The following is a 21,235-nucleotide window of genomic DNA, read 5'->3' on the forward strand; positions in this document are numbered from 1 at the left end:
GAAAACCCTAAATGGGGTCACGAAGAATCAGCCAGGATGGAACGACAAATGGCCGTCTCTGCACAAAATTCAGGTATCAAACAAAATGAATTAGAATGCTTAGTCCGTGGAGGTAAATTTGATTTGACTGGCATGTGGCATACTTATGGGCATGCATGATTCCGAAGAAACAGGACAGGTAAATGGGAGGGAATTTCTGGTATTGCCCCCATAGCTTTCCCTCCTCCCTGATCTTCAGTCTCTTCCTAAAAACTTGCTCCTTCCCGGCTGCCTACAAATGCACCTCCATTACCCCATCCTAAAATAACCTTCACTGGATGCTAACCGCCCCCTCCGGCTCTATGCTCTCTCTAGAGTCAGCCAGGTGGAGTATTGGATAGAGTACAGGTCTAGAGTCAGAAAGACCAAAGTTCCAATTCTGCCTCATATACTTCCTAGCTTTGTGACCCTGGACAAGTCTGTTGTCTCAGTTTCCTCATCTGTGAAATGGGGATAATAATAGTGCCTTCCTTGCATGGTTGTTGGGAAGATCAAATAAGATGATAACATGCAAGCACCGTGCCTGGCAGGCACGGTATGAATGCTTTATGCCTTTTTCTTCCTCCCTTTATAAACTGAGGAAAGCCTCTCTTAAGTGGAATTGAGATCTCCCATTCCCCAAAGGGGAAAGCCAGAGAGTGCAAAGGCCAGCTCTTGAGATTTAAAGCCCCTTCTTCCCAAAAGGGAAGGAAACCAGAGAAAGACAATGCGGGTATAATTAAAGAAAGGGTTTTATCAAGCAGGGAAGAAAGTTTGAACATGCTGCGTGGATACTACCCAGCCTATACTAAATAGGCTTATATACATTTTGATTCTGGTTTGGGGGGGGGGTTTTGAGGGGCCGTGGGGGTTAAGTGACTTGCCCAGGGTCACACAGCTAGTAAGTGTCAAGTGTCTGAGGCCAGATTTGAACTCAGATACTCCTGACTCCAGGGCCGGTGCTTCATCCACTGTGCCGTCTAGCTGCCCCTTATATACATTTTAAACAAAGGCAGTTAAGAAATTTTGGAGAAAAAGGTGGGCTTAGAAAGGAATGAGTCAGTGGGTTCCATTCCCAAGGAGAATGGGGAATAAGGAATTCCATGGGTCAAGGAGTGGCCTTTGATACACAAATCAGAAAGCTTCCTTGATGATAAAGCAGCTCACAGTTCAAGGCTAGATTAGGAGATGTCTTGAGAAGGGAGATCTCTCAAAAAAAACAGGATAATTCTGAGAATCCCATAACCATAGTAGGGGGAGAGCTAGAGACAATAAGTCTCATAACTTGCCGTCAGGTAAGATAGGAATGTCTCTCTTTTATCATAAAAGTATTTTTTCTAGTTACATGTAGAGATAGTTTTTGACATTTGTTTTTATGAGATTTCTAGTTCCAAATTTTTCTCCCTCCCTCTCTCCCCCCTCCCCAAGACAGCAAGCAATCTGACCTAGGTTATATGTGTACAATCACATTAAACATATTTCTGCATTAGTCATGTTGTGAAAAAAAAATCAGAACAAAAGGGAAAAACCTCAAAAAAGGAAAACAAAAAAAGCAGAAACAGCATGGTTCAATCTGCATCTAGATTCCACAGTCCTTTTTTTCTGGATTTGGAGAGCATTTTCCATCATGAGTCCTTTGGAACTATCATGGACCATTGTATTCCTGAGAAGAGTCAAGTCTATCACAACTGATCAACACACAATGTTGTTGATACTGTGTACAATGTTCTCCTGGTTCTGCTCATGTCACTCAGCATCAGTTCACGTTAAGTCTTTCCAGGTCTTTCTGAAATCTGACTGCTTATCATTTCTTACAGCACAATAGTATTCCATTCCATTCCCATACCACAACTTTTCAGCCATTCCCCAATTGATGGGCATCCCCTCCATTTCCAATTCTTTGCCACCACAAAAAGAGCAGCTGTAAATATTTTTGTAGATGAGGGTCCTTGTCCCTTTTTTATGATCTCTTTGGGATAAAGACCTAATAGTGGTATTGCTGGGTCAAAGGGTATGCACAGCTTTATAGCCCTTTGGGCATAGTTTCAAATTGCTCTCCAGAATGGTTGGATCAGTTTACAACTCTACCAACAGTGAGTGTTCCAATTTTTCCACAGCTTCTCCAATATTTATTATTTTCCCTCTTTGTCATATTAGTCGATCTAATAGGTGTGAGGTGGTACCTCAGAGTTGTTTTAATTTGCATTTCTCTAATCAATAGTGATTTGGAGCATTTTTTCATATGGCAGTAGATAGCTTTTCTTTATCTGAGGAATGTCTCTTGAAGGTCCATAAACCATCACCAAACAGTTCAGGATCTTCTTCGATGCTGGTGTGAGCTTAATTGGCTTCAGTTACTAATTCCAGTAAGGTTGACTTTGGTCACTGCAAAGGGTTGTGGGTGTGTTAGCCAACATGAGTTGTTCCAATTACCTGGATCAGTGGGGGACTCCAGCAAATCAAGGTATCTCTTTTCACACCCTTCATCCCTTTCTCAGCCAGGCTCCTAGAAAAAGCTGTCCTCCCTTGTGGCTTCTACATTCTTTCTCCAAATTTTTGCAGTACAGGCCCTCATTTTATCACTAAACTGAAACTGCTGTCTCCAAAGTTAGTGAGCTCAAACAAAGTTAGAATTTGCATGAACACCAAGTCATTTCGACCTCAAAGTGGAATTGAAAAAGACACGAAATCGTGGCTCTTGGTTCTGGGTGGCAATCCCACATGGACCTGTCAGAGCTGCCCTTGTTTGTGTCGCCTTCTCACCTTCTTTTTCTCTTCTGTTCATTTGACATTGACCCTCTTTTCTTTCCTTTTTTAGAAGGGAGGGGCAACCCTATCTGACTGATCAGCTTCCTTTCTTGCTGTCCATCACATGATATCCTCCCCGCCCCCTCCCCCCTCCCCCAACCCCCACCTTTGTGCTAGCTTTCTCCCCCCAGCTCTCCCCTCCTCACCTCCACCTCCAGGAACCCCTGGTTTCCTTTAGGACTCAGCTCAAAATTCTGAGATGAATGAAAAGCCAGACAGAATTTCTGGGTAATCAAAGTCAGCTTATTAATTAGGCTAGCAAATAATCGGTTGGTGGTCGGTAGTTACTCTCAGTAACCATAGACATCATCGAATACTTAAATACTTTTGGGGGAAATGGTGCAGAAATTAACCCTAATTGATGAGCAATCAATAGAGGGGTGGACATATTGATGAGGAAGTGAGCCAAAAGATTTCAGCTCCTCCGTGACTCTATAACCATGTCCCTGGGAAGCCAAATAGAATGAAGATGAACATTTGGTCATTAGATTGCCCAAGCTGGATCTTGGAGAAGACCTGGTCAAATGTCCCGCCTCCTGGACCTGGGAATCCAGAATGCTACATGCAGTCACCCTGTCACCCAGTCTAAGTGTTGCTTTCTCTTGGCTTTCTTTCCCCTTTGTTACAAGGAAAGTCTCACCACAAAGGGGAATATAGGGATATATTTGGAAAGAAGTGTGATATAAAAGCAAAAACCATTGATGGATGATGCCTCACAATCATCAGCAGTTTTTTACAAAAAACAAAAAGCAAGGGCAGCTAGGTGGCACAGTGGATAAAGCACCAGCCCCGAATTCAGGAGGACCTGAGTTCAAATCTGACCTCAGGTACTTGACACTAGCTGCGTGACCCTGGGCAAGTCACTTATTGCCCCACCAAAAAGAAAAAAAGCAAAAAAATGGAAGTCTTGGGGATGGCTACTATGAAACGTTTTTCTTTTTCCTTATGGTCAAAAAGCAGGGAACTCCTAAGCCCTAATGTTGTTTACCTTTTCAGGCACAATCATTCTTTGGGAGATTTTTGCTCGACATTTTTTTCCACATGGGAAATTTTAATCTTTAAGCTTGGGAAGTTCCCCCTTTTCCCCCAGACATTACTTTGGCACAAAAATAAAAGTATTAAGTAAATACACACACACATATTTTCTGTGTGTGTGTGTGTGTGTGTGTGTGTGTGTGTGTGTGTGTGTGTGAGCGCACACACATGCTCCAAGGAGGTCAAGAGCAGAAGGAAAAGTTCCGAGGAACAACATATTCATGGTCAGCCCCTCTTTCTGGTAGTGAGATAACCTTCTAGAGACCAAGTTGGGGCCCATCAGTTGGGGAAGAGCTGAACCAATTGTAGCATATTCATAGCATATTGAATATCATGGCCTTAAGAAACGACAAGTATGAGGACTTCAGAGGAACAGCCACATCCCTGTCAAGTAGTACAGGACTCGGAAAGCAGGCCCAAAAGAATGCTTTACACAGCATTGTCGTTCAGTAGCGTCTGGCTCTACTGGACTCCCTGGACAAGGCCATGCATGCCGTCTTGGCAAATGTAATGGAGTAGTTTGTCACTCTCTTCTCCAGTGTGGCCCCATTTTACAGATGAAGAACTGAGGCAAACAGGGGTTAAGTGACATGCCTAGGGCCACACAGCCAGTAAGCTTCTGAGGTTGTATTTGAACTCAAATATTCCTGGCTCCAAGCCCAGCCTCTATCCTCTGTACCACCTAGCTGCCCTCAAACGATGACTTTAGTAATGGGAATTTTACAAACAACCCCAAAAGGGAACTGAAATGAATTCATTGCAGTTGACAGTCTTAGTTCCAGAAAATCGGACATTAAATCTGCATTCGCCTTTGTTAGAAAGGTGGAGGGCCATGGAGGCAGGGAATTGGGTTTTCTTTTTTGGTTTTCCCTTAATTGTTCTTTTTTTGTTGTTGACCATCTCTGTGTGTGTCTGTCTCTCTGTCTCTGTCTCTCTGTCTGTTTCTCTTTCTCTCTGTCTCTCTGTCTGCCTGTCTGTCTGTCTCTCTCTCTCTCTCTCTCTCTCTCTCTCTCTCTCACACACACACACACACACACACACACACACCCCTGAGGTTTTCCATCACCTGCAGGGTCAAACACAAGATCCTCTGGTTGGCATTCAGAGCCCTTCCTAAGCTTCCCATATAGTCTTCTTCTACCTTACACTGTCTCCCCCCTCCCCCACCCCACATCCCCACACACTCTTCAGCCCTGTGACCTTCTTCCTGACCCTCAAACAAGATCCTCCATCTCCTTACTCCAAGCATTGTCTCTGGCTATCCCCATGCCTGCATCTCCCAAGGCCTGGCAGCTAAAATCCCACCTTCCCCAGGATGCCTTTTCCAATCTCTCTTACTTCTGGGGCCCTCCCTCTGTTGATTATTTCTAGCTTATCCTACATTTGGCTTGTTTTTATGCAGTGACTTGCATTGTCATCTCCATTGTTAAACTGAGATCCGTGAGAGCAGGGCCTAGCTTTTGCCCTTGCCTGGCACATAGTAGGTGCTTAATAAATATTGTCTGCTAGCCCCCTAAGTGGGTAGGGTCACATGATTCAGGAAAACTTGAGGTTTGTTTTTTTTTTAAACTAATCCATCCCCTGGCCTTTGGGTTTGGACTCTGAGACAACCTGGACAAGACTGTTGCCTGCATGTGCTACTGGCCAAGGTGTGGGCTGGGAGTTCAGGGCAAGGCCATTGGTGGATGCCTCCTGGCATGATCAGAAGAATGAGCTGGAACAGCTCAGCCTTGGATCACCAGCTGGGGATTGGCACAGATGCGGCACCCTGACCAAGCAGCAGCTTCTGGCCACATGCCCTGGTATAGCAAGCACTGTCCATGGTGAGCTCAACTTTCCGGTTTGGCAGTGTTAAAATGAATGTATGGACCACCTGGATTGGATGGAGCCGCCTTGTTATCCAAAAGGGTTAATAGGAGCCAAAGGCCCTTAGCTGCGCGCTCTCTGGGCTCAGCTTGAAGTGCAAAGTCCTTGCCTGCTGCCTTCTTTCCCCAGGAGAGTAAGTCCCTGCCTTGTTAAAGCCTCCTGGCCAACTGCTCCTGGCCAAACCCTTTTACTTCTAAAGCTGATGTCTTTATGCTATTGTGCTTCAGTCATGTCCAACTCTGTGACCCCTTTGGGGGCTTTCTTGGCAAAGGTACTGAAGTGGTTAGCCATTTCCTTCCCCAGCTCACTTTACAGATGAGGAAACTGAGACAGTCAAGTGACTGATCCAGGATCACACAGAATAGAACTCAGGAAGATGAGTCTTTCTGACCCCCGGCCCAGGGCTCTGTGCACCTTGGCACAGCCCCCTGGCTGCCGTCTTGAACACCACATCTATCTACATTAATTTCATGTTACTTGGTCTAGCCCATTGTAGTTTTTTTTTTTTTTGTGCCCAGGGTCACACAGCTGGTAAGTGTCAAGTGTCTGAGTCCGGATTTGAACTCAGGTCCTCCTGACTCCAGGGCCAGTGCTCTATCCACTGTGCCACCTAGCTGCCCCTAGCCCATTGTAGTTTAAAATCCTACTCCTGTAGATATCTGCTGGGACATTTGGTTTGACCATAGACATCAGGCACCTCCTATGTGTCAGGCACTGGGCTAAGCACTGAGATACAAAGAAGAAAAACAGGTGCTGGCCTCAAGGAGCTTACCATCCAATGGAGGAAGAAAAGACACAAAAGGAAGTAGAAAAGTGGGCGGGGATGGGGGGGGATGGAGAAGCAGCTGGCCTGGGAGCCTGCCTTCAAGGGAAGTCTTGGGGGGAGCTCTTCATTGTACCCTTCAATCAGGCCACCTAGAACACTGTGCTAAGTGCTTCAACAAATATCTCCTTTGAGGGTCCTGGTGAGGTGGGAGGTCCAGGACTGAAGGGATTGTGCAAGAAGAAGAGAGGGCTGGAGTGCAGCCTGGTGAAAAACCAAGGACCAAGGAATGTCATTCAGGCAGTGGAAGATGGAGGATTGAAGGTTTGCCTCCAGCAGGAGTGAGTCTGGGCACTGGGGGCATGTTGGTGCTGCTGACAGGTCCCTGGCGACTCCAAGAGTCCAGCCCACCTCCTTCTCTAAGCCGACTTGATGGTGGGCAGTCACCCACACTCTCTCCCTTTCTTTTAGAGGTTCGATTTTTTTGTAACACATGGAAAAACCCCTCTCTAACCTGTCCCGGATGTAGCTGTCACTTTTGTTTGCCCACAGTGGCCTGCTTCTGGCTCTCTCTCTCCTCCCCTAAAAGGGAAGGAGTCGAGGGAGCATCCCTGAATGTCTTTGCAAGGACTTTGAAAGCGCCAGGCCCAACTTTTGCTCCTCTGTAGCTCTGGTTCCCAGCCCAGGCTTCTGAGCACTGTGTCTCTGGCTTGGAGAGAGAGAACTCCTGCTCTCCCCTACCCGTAGCCATATCTGTGCATTGAGCAATACACCCCACCACGTCCAATGGCCACTTCAACTCACATTTGTTTAATGGCTTAAGGAAGAGAGTATACAACGGGGAGAAAAGACAAAACTTTCAACTCCGACTTAGCAAGGTAGTTTGCATAGAGTTTGGGGATCCCAAAGCATTCTGGTGAGAAAGTGTAACTATGGGAATGGGTGGAGGAAAGGGAAACCTTTTGGGGACACTCCTGGTCTGGCAGCAGAGGATAGATGATGATTTAACAAAGGGAAGAGTGTTCGAGTCACATGGAGAGTTCACTGAAAAGGACGGATTGAGAAAAGTCCCTTAGTCTTGGCCATGATGGGAACACTGGGGAATCGGGGGGGGGGGGGGTGTATGTGTGTGTGAGATTGTGTGTTCTTGTGTTTGTGTGTCATTGTGTAAAAGCGGGGTTCGATTTCTGACTGTGAAGGGGTGAGAGGACAGCCTGGGAACTTTCTTCGTGTGTCCTGGCTCAGGTCGCTTCCTCCTGCCTGACAGCAGAGCCTGACTTTGTGTTTTTTCTCCCTTTCCTTCTCGCCTCCCTCCCCCTCCTTGTACTAGGAGCCCCCCCGCCCCGGTTTAGGACATTGATTGTCATCCCTTGCAATCCCGTAGAAAGATAATAGTGAGCTTTACGGGGCTGGAGTTATTGCAGGGGACTGCATTTCTTGATCATCTCGTGCTAATGCCCCTCATTAGGGCACCATTCCGGGTAGTGGTCCTAGCTGTGTGACACTGGGAAAGTCACTTGACCTCTGTCTGCCTCAATTTCCCCAGCTATAAAACGGTGCCAGTGACGAGCCCTTCTCATCCTCATGGTGCGGCCTCCTCGGACCTGGACTTGTGGCAGGCGGAGGTGCCGTTCCGAGGGTCCACGTGCAGGGCAGAGAAGGCTCCGTCTTGGCCCGGGCCTCGGCTTCCCCTGAGCGGAGGTCTATGAAGGGTCCCCCATCCCAGGAGACTTGGGGCTGTGGCTGGGGGCCTTAGGAGGGCGCCTGGACTCCTTTTCCCTTCGGGGTCTCCCAGCTCCGCCAGCACCGATGCAGACCCGGAGGGCTGCGGGGCGTGTCCAGGAGGGGGCGTGGCCTATCCCGAGGAGGGCGAGGCCACGCGGGACCCCGAGTCCAGAGCCTCCAGCCAGGCTCCCAGCCGCTGTCCCTCGCCCTGCTCTGCTGAGCATGAGCACACGGTGCCCCCGGCATGCGCACTACATTTCCCAGAAGGCGTTGATTATACAGTCGGCGGTTACCAAGGAGACCGAGACGAGAAGGGGGCGGTCGGAAAGGCTCTTTCCCCGATTGGTCCAGAAGCCGCGACGGGCAGGACCAGAAGGAGCGTGAGGGAAGGGTCGCTGACGTCACTTCCGCTAGGTCCCCATCCTCAGCGGCGCTGCCGTCAGCCCCGTTCGTCCGGGCCCTGCCGTTGGGGGCTCCTGAACTCCTGGGTACGCTCGCGACCGCCTCAGCTCCGCTCCGTCCTCAGCCGCCGCCACCGCTGGGGCTCCAGCCCTGCGTCCGCCCCGGGCTGGGGTGAGTAGGGGCCTGAGGCTGGGCTAAGGGGCCGGGCGGGGGGCGGGAGGGGCGGGGCGCCCATCACCTGGTTTCAGAGCCCATTGGTCCGCGAGGTGGGGGAGGGGAAGGGTACGATTAGCCAATCAGCGGTGCCGCTGCTCCCTCGCCAGCGTTCTGTTCCAGCGCGCATGCGCTCCCTTCCAGCTCCTGCTCTTTCTGGGCCCTTGTTCAGCTCTTCTAGGTGCGCCGGGTCCCAACCCCGGCGCCCCCTCTTCTTGCAGGGTGGTCCCCGTCGGGCCTCGGAGGACAGGCCGGGGCAAAGCGGGCCTCGCCACGGTCCGAGCAGCGGGCTGCGGCTGCCCCTTTAGGTCGGACCCCGGCCTCTCCCCCCCACCTCCCATGGAGGCCCCTAAATAGTGACCGGCCCCGAAGTGTCCCATCCTGCCTGGTCTCCCTTGGCCCCCGCCGGGGCTCCGCGCCCCCTCCCCGGTATGCTTGATGCCAACATCCTGCCTGGGAACCAGGGGCAGCAGAAAAGAATGAAAAACGCCCCCGCTTCCCAACCCCGCGGTGGAGGGGCCCGGGAGGGCAGAACATGCCCGTGACGTGGGAGACCCGAGAGTTGGGGGGCGCTTGGTGACCACGTGTGCAACCCAGAGGGAGGGGATCAGCCTCTAGCCTGCCCGAGGCTCGAAGGCCAGCCCGGCCAGCCCTCCGGGCAGCCTCGGCCCACCTCCTTGCCCTTCTGTCTGTCTGTAGCTGGGGCCAAACCATGCAGCTCATTTCTCCTGCAGATCCTTGAAGACAAGTGGCACGGAGCCACACCCTTCTCCGTCCAGCCTGCCCTGCCCCACTTAGCAATATCGTGTGGATTTTCCACTTAGATTTCAAGTGCAAACGGAGGTGCCCAGAGCTGGACGTGACAGGGGCGGAGGACGTGTCGCCCCCACTCCCACCTCCAACCCCCATTCCTGGAAGAGCCGCCCTGCCCCGAAACCCCTGGCCTCTCTTGCCTCCTCCAGTTTAGGCGGCCCTGTGGCCCAAGGGGCCGAGGGACAGACTGATTCAGAATCCACCCTCGGGCATAAACTGAGGCGGAGCCCTTGGAAAACCTCAGGTCGCTTTTGTTATCATGCCAGCTGGATTTTTTTTTTTACTCCCAAGTGTAAGAGGTTTCATTGATCCCTATGGGATTTCATTTGATTGGATTCAGCCCAGTGACGAGCAGGTCAAAATCCCTGTCCATTCTGACTGCCATCCCCTGGGTTAGCTCTCCCCATCCCTCCTCTGAAGCATTTGCATTCTTCATCTTCCCTCCTGACTCAGCTCTGCTGCCACCTCTTCCATGAAGGATGCCCGGTGTGGCCACTGTTACTGACCTATCCGTGTGTTAAGTGTATTCACACATTTCTACAGATGTTTTGTACCCCAGTAAATGTTTACTCTTACCTCCAGTTTTGGTTTGGTTAACAAGCATTTAACTGTTTACTCTTTGCCAGGCCCAGGCTCCTTCCTCTGCTGAGCTTTTGGGTGGGTTGGCCAGCCCTCCTTGGTCTTGACCTGGGTCTCCTGGGTTCCTCTGCTGCCCTGTACTTGATGTAGTGAGTGCACACTAAGAGCTTGATCAGCTTTAGGCCTCCCTGGATCTTGGAGTCATAGGCATTTCCTGGCCCTCTGCCCTCTATCACAGTGCCTAGCACCTAGTAGGTACTTCATAAATGGTTGTTGAGTGACTGACCGCTCATTCTCACTGCCCACACCTGATCTCTTAGCATGTCCTCTCAGTTCTGTTTTTGTAGCATCTCTTGTATGCCTCCCTTTCTCCCCTCTGCCCTGCCCCCACCCTGGTGCAGACCCCCTCCTTTTACACCTGGGTGCTTGTAATAGCTGCTACTCGGTCTTCTTGCCTCATGTCTCTACCCATTCCAGTCCATTCTTCACTTGGTTCTCAGTGATCTCTCTAAAGCACAGCTCTGACCGAGGTGTCACCTTATTCAATCAACTCCATTGGTTCCAGGTCACCTCCAGGATCAGCTATAGCATGTTCTGGTATTCAAAGCCCTTCACAGCCTGCTCTCCCACCCCCCACCCCTTTCCAGTCTTCTCCTGCCTTCTCCGACCTCCCTGCTCTCCCAGCCAGGCCCTGTCACCAGCGTCTCCCATGCCTGGACTTCTCTCCCTGCTCATCTGTGCTTCAGAGCTTCCCTGGCTTCAGATCCCTCGCCTACAAGAAGCCTTTCCCAATTGCACTTTTTGCCAGTACAGATTCATACATGTGTGTGTGTGTGTATTTAAAGGTTGTTGGTGGGTCCTTGTTTGCAAATTGTTTTACCCTTGAGACTGAGCTCCTGAGAGCAGGGACTTGATTTGGGTTTCCTTTGTATCCCCAGGGCGCCACAGGTGGGAAATGCTTAAAAATGCTTATTGACTGACTGACTGACTAACTGACTGACTCTGTGGCACCATCTGGGTGCTGCTGAGCCCTGTTGTCGCCTGGAACCTCACAAGGGGTTTCTGGCTCACGGAGGGCTTTCTTATGGGAGCACTCTGCTCTCGCTGGCTTCACATACAGAGTCTCATAGGCTATATAAGGTTCTCTGGCCCATTTCGAGTGGGGTAGGGCTTTGGTCTTGTTTGTCTGTTTCCCATGGGATTCTGGCTGATATTTGGTGCAAATCTGGGGGAAGGAATCCCTGATTATAGTTTCTCATTGGCTTTCTTGAGCACTATTTTGTCTGTCGTTAATTGGGCGGGGTTTATTTGTGGGGGGGGGGAGAGGTGGGCTGCCTGCTTCTGTTCTGGTGCATGTCAGTGCTAGAAGTCTCAGCACTGGATTCTAAGCTCCCCGCAGGACTTTCTTTTTTGTCTCTGACTCCCCAGCTCCTTGCATATAGTAGGCACTTAATCTTTTTTTTTTTTTTACTTGAACTGAGTTGAGAATGTGCTCTTGCAGGAGTATACAAGTGGATTTCAAGTACCTGAGCCTGGGAGGGCTTGGGGGGGGGGGCGGGCAGGGGAAGGCTGGTTTCTCTCTAATGACTCTCTTTCTTCCCCAGCTCTGCCCTCTGTCAACAAAGCCCTCCCTCAAGAGGTAACTACTTTAAAGAGAAGGGAATGGCCCCTGTCCACTTGACAGCCCAGATCCACCAGGTAAGGGGTGCTCTTTCCTGAGAGAGCATCTTGGTACTTTCTGTGTGCTCTTGTGAGTGTGATAAGGTCGCTGACCCATCCATTACTTTAGGTGTCATCGTTTAATATCCATCTTCCACTGCATCACATTTCCTTTATTGGTTGGAATGTTGGTTATGACCTGTTGAGGATATGTTTTCAGTTCTTGCTGGTCTACGTTGTTTGAAGTTCTTCATGCTCTGGCATGGGATCGCTTGTCACTTACCATTCATTGGTGTCTGAGGGGGTCATTGAAGAAGCAGCGAGGTGGCTCGGGATAGAGCACTGAGCTTGGAATCAGGAAGTTGGTGTTCAGTTGTTTCAGTCATGTCCGACTCTTTTCGACCCCTTTTGGGGTTTTTTATGTCAAAAAAATAATTACTAACTAGCTAATCTAGTCTGAAAAATTATATAATTGGACTTATATGAAAAATTCTAAGTATATATGTGGGTCGCCATTCAAATGTGGAAATACTTTAACTAGCTTGCCTAATGTGGGGGGACTAATATGACTGGGGTACTTAATCTGGGGACTTTTGACTGTTTTGCTATCTAACTGCTATTAACTTAATATGGGCCATTTATAAAGTTCCACCACACTTGCTCCTCCCAAATTGGTAGCAAAAGTTTAAGAAGCCTTTTCCATTTTAACAGCAGAGGGTTTATTTATGAGATACAATTTAAAATTAAGAATACAGGGAAAATAAAATGTGCAACCTGACTGCTTTCTGGTGCGTCTCTGCCACGCCTGGAACTTTTTAGCCTCCTGGTGCGTACCAACGGACCTTCTTCTAGCGTTCCCCTCACTGAAATGCCTCCCTGCTCCGCCCTCTTTCTCTGGAGTCCTTTTCTTATACCACCAATCTTCCAGTCTCACCTCTTGCTCTTAGCTTTTTCTCCCTCTCCCTCACTATCTAACTCCCCAGTATGTATCTTCCTTCTCTCCACTCAAATCTTGGGCTCCAGGGGCACGTGCCCCCCGCAGCGTGCCTGGGACCCCAGCACTGGTTACGCCAGAGCCCAGCCTGGACGAGCCCAGAATCTCTGGGATAGATCCTCTCAGGGCGGAGGGAGCTGGGGCTGACCTGGCATTTCATAAAACTCACAGGGCTTTTTTGGCTCAGTTGAAGCGGAGGGGGAGGGACACCAGCCCCTCACACAGAAAAAACCCTTGAGAGCCTGAGGCTTTATAATCTCAGCCCAAGGGTAGGGTCCCCAAATCAAAATAAATTCCCACACTTGGCAAAGATACTGGAGTGGTTTGCCATTTCCTTCTGATACGAATTCAAATGTGACTTCAGATACTTATTGGCTGTGTGACCCTGGGCAAGTCACTTCTCCCTGTTTGCCTCAGTTTCCTCATCTATAAAATGAGCTGGAGAAGGAAATGGCAAACCCCTCCAGTATCCTTGCCAAGAAAACCCCATGGGCATAAGGTCCACGGAGTCATGAAGACTCGGACAGGACTAAATGCCCAGACAACTATAAACTGCAGTAAGCTTTTTAATCTGCAAAGCTAGGTGGCCCAGTAGGTAGAGCACTGGGCTTGGAGTCAGGAAGACCTAAGGCCAAATCCGGCTGCATACTCTTACTACTTGTGTGACCCTGAACAAGTCACTTAATCCTTATTGCCTCAGTTTCCTTGTCTGTAAAATGAGTTAGAGAAGGAAACAGCAAGCCACTCCAGTATCTTTGTCAGGAAAACCCCAAATGGGGTCATGAAGAGTCAGACACAGCTAAAATGATTGAACAATAGGGTTGTATGTTCTTCAAGCTTTTAATTTAGAAATCTCATTGGGCTAACAAATCTAGGTTTTCCAACATTTTATTGATCTGTAATGTCCTTTTATCCTTCCATTGGTCATGCTAGGTTCTGAGAGTGGAAAATTAAGTTTGCCTAAATTTGATGTTTTATCAGCTAAACCATTTTTCCTTTCCTACTTTCTCCTCTAACAGATGATTCACTTTTGGCATCCTATACCTATTTACCTAATAGCATTTCATTATCTACAAGGCCTTTAATCATAAGACATTTTATCTGTTTTCATCCCTTAATATTGTCCACTGCATCTCAAAAATTGCTCCAAATCACTAATAGTAAGAAAAGTTAAAACAAACTTAAGGAATTGAAAAATGGCTGAAAACCAGAATTGTAAGTGTTATAATGGCCTCAGGAAGACAGGTTTGGGGCAGCTAGGTGGCGCAGTGGATAGAGCACCGGCCCTGGATTCAGGAGGACCCGAGTTCAAATCCGACCTCAGACACTTGACACTTACTAGCTGTGTGAGTCTGGGCAAGTCACTTTGCCCCGCCTCCCCCCCCATTTTTTTTTTTAATTAAAGAAGACAGGTTCACTAAGTATACTGCTGCCTGGGAATTGGTCCAACAGTTCTGGAAAACAATTTGGAATTATGTTAGAAAGGTCCCAAATCCTTTGATTTCAAAAGATCCTTTTTTACCAGTCCTTCTCCTACCTTAACTTTTCCCTTCATGTTCCAGATGTTCCTCCTTCCAAGTAATTCTGTCCTGAAGCTCCCAGCCCTTGCTCTCGTTTTGTTTATTTTCAAACACTTTATTTTGGTACAACGGTTCCTTGACCACCATATGACTTTGCTAGGAAAAAACAAAACCTAAGCAAAACTCCACATTACCTTGATTTTAGCTTTCTGTTTTTGTGTCTTACCGTTTGTTACTGGAAAGGAGGGATGTGGGTTTTAACTGCAGTAACCTGGGATCAGTGTTGTATTGTTGCCTTTGAGTGGTGTCTTTATATTGTTCTTTTGCTTCTTGCTTTTGACTGCACCAGTTCATGCAAATCTAACTATAATTCTCTAAATCCATTATATTCATCATTCCTTCTGGCACAGGGATATCCATATGAACCTTCCCAATCACTGGGCATGTAATTGGTTCCCAGCCTCTCTCGCTAGCACCAGCAGTGCTGGTAGGACTCCTTGGTTACATGTCAGGGCTTTCTTTCAACTGTAATGGAGATTGGCACATGTGCCCGCTGCCTCTGATGGTGCCTTCTCGCAAGCCTGCTTTGGGGAAAGGCATTGACCAATGTGTCGTCTGTAACTGATTCTGATCTTCCCGCCCATGGCTGAGCCTCATTGCTTGGCTGCTGCAGAACCAGGGCTTCTTCAAAGGGATCTCCTTTAGTGTCTCTGGGTGCCCACGCTTGGTTTGACCCCTTCATTGACAACATCTGGTGAGAGACAGTCTTGTAAGGGATGAGGTCTTGGACTCTTTCCCCTTCAAGGCCAATATAAGACCCTGTGGAACAGGCCTTGGTCCTTTGACCTTGTTGGTTTTTCTTTTCTGCTTGATTTGAAGGAGATTAGTCTGGAAATTCTATGACAATTAAAAATAATATGAGACATAGTTCCTGGGTAATTTAATACTTTTATTAGTAAAAGTATAGTCATTGCCCATCTCTCTCAGACCAAGGACAATCATGGTGGCAGGACCCACAGCTTATATACTCTCTCTCTCTTTTTTTTTTTTTTTGGTGAGACAGTTGGAGTTAAGTGACTTGCCCAGGGTCACACAGCTAGTATTAAGTGTCTGAGGTCGGATTTGAACTCAGGTCCTCCTGACTCCAGGGCTAGTGCCCTATCCACTGCGCCACCTAGCTGCCCCTGCTTATATACTCTTGAAACAGTAGGTGTTCATTTAATTTGGAGGTAGGCTATATTAAAATGAAGGGCTATACCATACCACTTCCAGCCTTGGACTGTCAATTCAAAGAATGCATATCCATTTCAATGGGGGGGCTGAGTGACACCTCCCTAGATGGAGGGGCCTTCCTATCTAGATAAAAAGATCTGTCTCCCCCCAAGCTTGAGTAGAACAACATGAGCTCCATCCCAGATTAAATTACTTGCAAGGTTAGATGAGCCTGACCAAGATGGAGGAGAATCAATTTAATCTCATCAAGGACTTCGGAGTGGGGGGAGTGGTAGGAGTCAGGACCGTGAAAGAAGGGGGGAATACCAAGTCTCCCCCAAGATATTGGTTATAAATAATCATTTCTCACAGTTCAGCCTTGTGAGATTTGAAAGGTCAGGGGAGTAAGCTTCTAGGAGTCTAGGAGTTAGAATCTCTGCTGGGTTTTTCAACCAGCCCAGCATTGATGTCCCAAGGAGCAACCAACCTAGAGGTAGCTGAGAAGAGGTCTCGTCTAGCAATCTCACCTCATCTGGACATGAGCTATGCTATGTAGAAATTGAGCTAAGTCTTCCCCCGAAACTGAGGTGGAATAGGGGAGAGTTTGCCTCTGGAATGTTTGGGGCAAATGCTTGTGCTTTTGTTTTTGCCTTATCTTTGAAGTCAATATTCTGTAAAAACGAATTGAGATAACGTGAATAAGTGGAACTGAGATGCTGGGAGGAGGAACAACTCCTGGGGGTTGAGCCAGTGTCTTTAGAGAAGTGACCGGCTGATGCCTTCCAGGTACCCTGAGGGAGAGGTGTGGAAGCCTAACTCTGAGAAAACAATAGTCACTCCACGGTCACTGACCCACTGACCTCTTTGAGGCCTAAACCAGGAATTGAGATAGCTACATCACAGAGTAGGAACACTTTAGTTACATTTCTTGCATGGTCCAGTTATTTTCAGGGCAGATTAGACCAGTTCACAGCTACACCAGAGTCTGTCCGCAGTCCCTCCGATATTCCATTTTGTGTCTTCTCCCTCTCTGCTGCTTTAGTGGTGTTGAATATTAGACTTTTGTACCCAACCTCCTACTAGATAATAAACAGGGCAGAGACATCAATAATATCTCCTACCATTTGTTCACCCAGATCAGAGAATGGATAGGAAAAACATAATATCAATTTAATATTTTGTCCCAAGAAGAAATATAACATATGATGATGTGGAGACTCCCCTCCTAAGAGGGAAGCTCTGAGACTCCCCCTTTCTGAGGGTATATATGGTTTTTGTCCACTGATTACAGGGTGTTGCAAGTTACAATACTATGATACAGAAGCAAGGGCAGTTTAACAATTTCAGTTATAACACGTATGGAGGAAATACTGAAGCATCATAAGATTTCAGGATTCCAAAAAAGGGGTTGGCAAGGATGAGGACGCCCAGATGTTACCATAAGATGGGGACTGACAATCCTGAGGGAAAAGAAGTGACTAGGTAGGGTCTTTTATCTGCTAGCCATCTGGGTTCAGTTTGGAGTTCAGTTGAAGGACATTTTGCTCCTATTAATCCTATTAATCCAGGGTTTCATAAAAAACACTTTTGGATAAGGTACCTCCATCAAATCCAGGTGATCTACACATTCATATTAACAATGGGTTTGAGATGGTGCCTTTAAAGGTGTTTTAGTTTTCATTTTTCTTGGTAATGATGTGGAATAACTTTTGATAATCGGCCTGTTTCTTCATATACTTCAACTTGACTAATGAGAATGACTTCATCTAATCTATTCACAGTAATGCCCTATCTCTTTGGGGTATTAGACTTTTATCAGAGCTCTTAGAAAAAAATATTTTCCTCCAGTCCATAGGTGGTTTTTTTCTTATAGCTGCAGATTTTTATTTGTACAAGTGCCCTTTAATTTCATATAAAGAAAATTATTTCTTATATTCTCTCACCTTTGTCCATAAATGAATTCTTAACCTATTCATAATTATATTTTTCTTCAAATTTTTTAATAGTATGATTTAAAAAATATTTAGATCATTTACTGTGAGGAAATAGGGAATGGTCTCCTCTCAATATAATAGTCACCATTCAGATTACACTCCTCTGGACCTGATTGAGGAAAAAGGAATCCTTCTCCTCCTCTCCTCCCCCACCCTTGGACAAACAAAATCACATGGTTCAGGGAAACCCTGAGCTGGTCTCAATTAGGTCCTGAGCTATGTTCACTTAAGGGAGGATTGAAGAATTGTCCCTGTACCACTTCCCCCATTGGCTAAGAACCAAAAGAATAATCATGGAAATTAGGGTTTGCTAATTTTTGCATGTAGATTGTAATCCTTGAGTAATCAAGCCAGGGATGAAAAAGGGGAGGGTCCATTCGCATTAAGGACTAGGGTTTAAAATGGGGCCTACGAGCCCTCATTCTTTGCACCCACCAGCTACACACTGGGTTGCCCATTCTCACGAGAATGACAATAAATGAGCTTTTGACACATCACCGCTGCTGAGTTCCAGAGAATTATTGAACAGGAGTCATTTTCCTCACATTTACCCATTTGTTCATTATCACACTGTATATTGTTAGATACTGGGCTAAAAGTTCTTGTTTCTATCAAGCTTTTTAAGTAGTACTGGAAGATCAGAATAAACTATTTCTTCAGTGAGGCAGATACTAAGTCTATCTTAAAAACAGCCATAGACTTGTTACTTCCCTACATCATGTTAACATATAGTCATACTCAACTCCTTTCTTTAAGGCAATACTAGATTAAATTGCTTATGTGACATATAATTGATCAGTTGTGTCATGGGGAAATCAGTGGTAGGGAGAGGGGCCCTTAGGTATTCCTCTTTTTTTTTAAATGTTTTTTCTTCCTTCCTTCCTTCCTTCCTTCCTTCCTTCCTTCCTTCCTTCCTTCCTTCCTTCCTTCCTTCCTTCCTTCCTTCCTTCCTTCCTTCCTTCCTTCCTTCCTTCCTTCCTTCCTTCCTTCCTTCCTTCCTTCCTTCCTTCCTTTCCTTCTTTTTTTTTTTGAAGGGCAGTGAGGATTAAGTGACTTGCCCAGGGTCACACAGCTACTAAGTGTCAAGTGTCTGAGGTCAGATTTGAACTCAGGTCCTCCTGACTCCAGGACCAGTGCTTTATCCACTGCACCACCTAGCTGCCCCCGAGAGTATCAAATCTGGCCTCAGACACTTGATACTTACTAGCTGTGTGACCCTGGGCAAGTCACTTAACCCTCATTGCCCTGTAAAAGAAATAAAGAAATAAAATAAAGAATTATACTCACACACAAATCCAATTAGAATAAAATAATTTTTTATTTAAATTCTAGAGAAAGGAAACCTTGAGAGGGGTCTTGAGGGGAAATAATTCCAAAGACATGGTTCTCTGAGATACCTATCTCCTTGAATAGGAGAAAGGCAAAAGCTTTTATAGATGGTAGATGGGGGTGATGACCTGAGGGTGAAATGTCCCTTATTAGGGGTGGGTTGTGTGTCAAGATAATGGAATGTGGTAGATGAGGGGATTTAGCAGATACTCAAAGGCCCACCTGGAGATTAATCCAAACTGATTGAATTAAGTGTGTGAGGGCTGAAAGTGGATATACGGAGCATTGATCTCCCCTTTGAACTTTCCTCTTTATATATTCCTCCCAGGCCAATAAGAAAAGGAGCCTCTGAGCTTTAGTTCATAAAGGATCAGGTTTTACTGCTTGGGAATTAATCAGACCACAAAGGTGAAACCAATTAAGGAAATAAGGAAGTAGAAATACAGATAAACAGTCTTAACTCTAAGCTTAGGGTTTTCCGTCATTAACTCACCAACCCTGACCTGCCAGACCGAGAACCAGCATGCCCAACACAGAGCGCAAAACACGTCACCACCAAGCTGAGCGCCACCAGAGACTCGAACTCTTTGAACACACCCCACCTCCCGGAAGTTCCCTCCCTTCCGGTCGCTGGTCTGTTTTTTCCTCCCCCAAAAGGGGAGGTCCTTCAAAAGCTGCTCAGTAGCATGCACAATCTCAGGGTGGGCCAGGTGTGGCCCCTCCCAAATGATTCAGCTAAAACTTTCGATATTAATCTTTACCATGAATAATTTTTACCACAAGTGAGAGTGACTGACTGCTGATTAGCCTACTTCAGTTAACTATATTGTAAGCACATCTGGCTCGCCCTTAAGAAGGTATTGTTCTTAGAAGCTAATAACTTTGAACTTAACTGGAGACCACCTTCCAGTCCAGTGAACCAATGCATTTGAATGACACTAGCCAATCAGCTTGAAGAACCTCCCATTTCTGGGAGGAGAACATGAAGGAGGAAGTGGACACTGGCCGAGGGTTGATGGGCTCTGCCTTGGTGGCAGAACTTCAAGTGGGAGGTTTAGGAAGGCTAGGACTTCCATGCTATAAGAAATCTGTTCTCAATCTTTCTCTCTCTTCACTATCTTATATCTTTTAATAAACCCTTAAAAAGCCTAAACTCATTTATCAGTGACTTTAGCCAGTTTCCCCCCAAAACTGGGGGGACAGATTAGAATCCACATTTAGAATTTTAAAATACACAGTTGGGATAAGTTGGGTGAGGGGTGGTTGTTCTGATTTCTGGAGCTATCTCTGTCCCTTGGCACCCAACCAGGCAGCAGCAATGCCTAATGGGCTTATTTCCCTTACTTCTCAAGGTGTGTCTGTCCTTAGCTGTTTAGCTGGCCAGTTTAAACTTTAATAGTCCCAAATTCCTGACCCCATAACAGTTGGCATATCCAGATTTGCCCAGTTCTGGAGGTTTTATTGGCAAGGAATCAAAATTTGTGAAATAATTGAAAAGAAAATTTTCCTTTGGTGAAATGCTCAGTTCTGTAGGATAGGTTATCTGATAATGTAGGACAATTTCCCTTGTTTTTCTGCATATCCTATTGTAGTCTTTTCTTCATCTCCTTGTCCTCATTGGATATTCTTGGGAAATTTGCATTGGTGTTATTGCTGTATAACTCAATTACTCCTAGCTGCTTGTCACCATCTCTCTGACCTGGAAGCTTTGAAACGATGTCCGCATTTGTGGTCAAGTCAAACTCAGGATTCCTCTTCTGTGACTTCTCTTTGCACTCGGCCTTCTATTTCCATTATTTCAGGGCAGTTGTCTTATATATTGTGACCTAGATTATGTGATTCAGATTTTGTTTCTTCATAGTTTTCTGAGATTTTAATCTTTCTTAGAATGTCGGGTTGACCTTTGTCTTTCGGTTCTACTGCTTTATTTTGTAGAGATCTGAGGCCCTCATCTAGTTCTGTCATTCAGAAAGTTTCCTCTGGTTTTTATTCCATTTTTCCAATTTAAAAATCTGCCTAAGCTGCCATCCTTCTCAGGGAGGCCACAACTTCCATGAGATTTTCCCATGTTTTATTTTTCTGCTTTGTCAGTGCTCCTTTTTGTCTTCTTAAATTAGTCATTTTGACCAGATGATGGCTGTTGACAACCTCCGATATATAATTTGGCTCCATCTTTCTGAGATGATCGTATATGCCAGTATACTTTGAGTTCAGGACGGATGAGATATTATGATATTGGGGAAAGACCACAGACAGGGGAAATAGAAAACCTGGGTTTTTGACCCAGTTCTTATAGTGATTGCTG

At 46.7% G+C, this 21,235-nt stretch overlaps 1 protein-coding gene across 1 annotated transcript in view; it reads left to right on the forward strand.

The window, feature by feature from the left end:
* The window catches only part of LOC122748477 (zinc finger protein 252-like), a 93,283-nt gene that overhangs the window by 24,288 nt on the left and 47,760 nt on the right, over positions 1-21,235 (forward strand). Inside the window, exons 6-10 of the mRNA XM_043994106.1 lie at positions 5,511-5,684; positions 8,110-8,191; positions 8,286-8,535; positions 8,583-8,788; positions 11,827-11,920. Of these exons, the coding sequence (XP_043850041.1) occupies positions 5,511-5,684; positions 8,110-8,191; positions 8,286-8,535; positions 8,583-8,788; positions 11,827-11,920 (806 nt within the window). The remainder of the gene's footprint in view (positions 1-5,510; positions 5,685-8,109; positions 8,192-8,285; positions 8,536-8,582; positions 8,789-11,826; positions 11,921-21,235) is intronic.

The sequence above is a fragment of the Dromiciops gliroides genome, chromosome 3 (assembly GCF_019393635.1).
Source record: "Dromiciops gliroides isolate mDroGli1 chromosome 3, mDroGli1.pri, whole genome shotgun sequence".
In the NCBI taxonomy this organism is placed as follows: domain Eukaryota; kingdom Metazoa; phylum Chordata; class Mammalia; order Microbiotheria; family Microbiotheriidae; genus Dromiciops; species Dromiciops gliroides.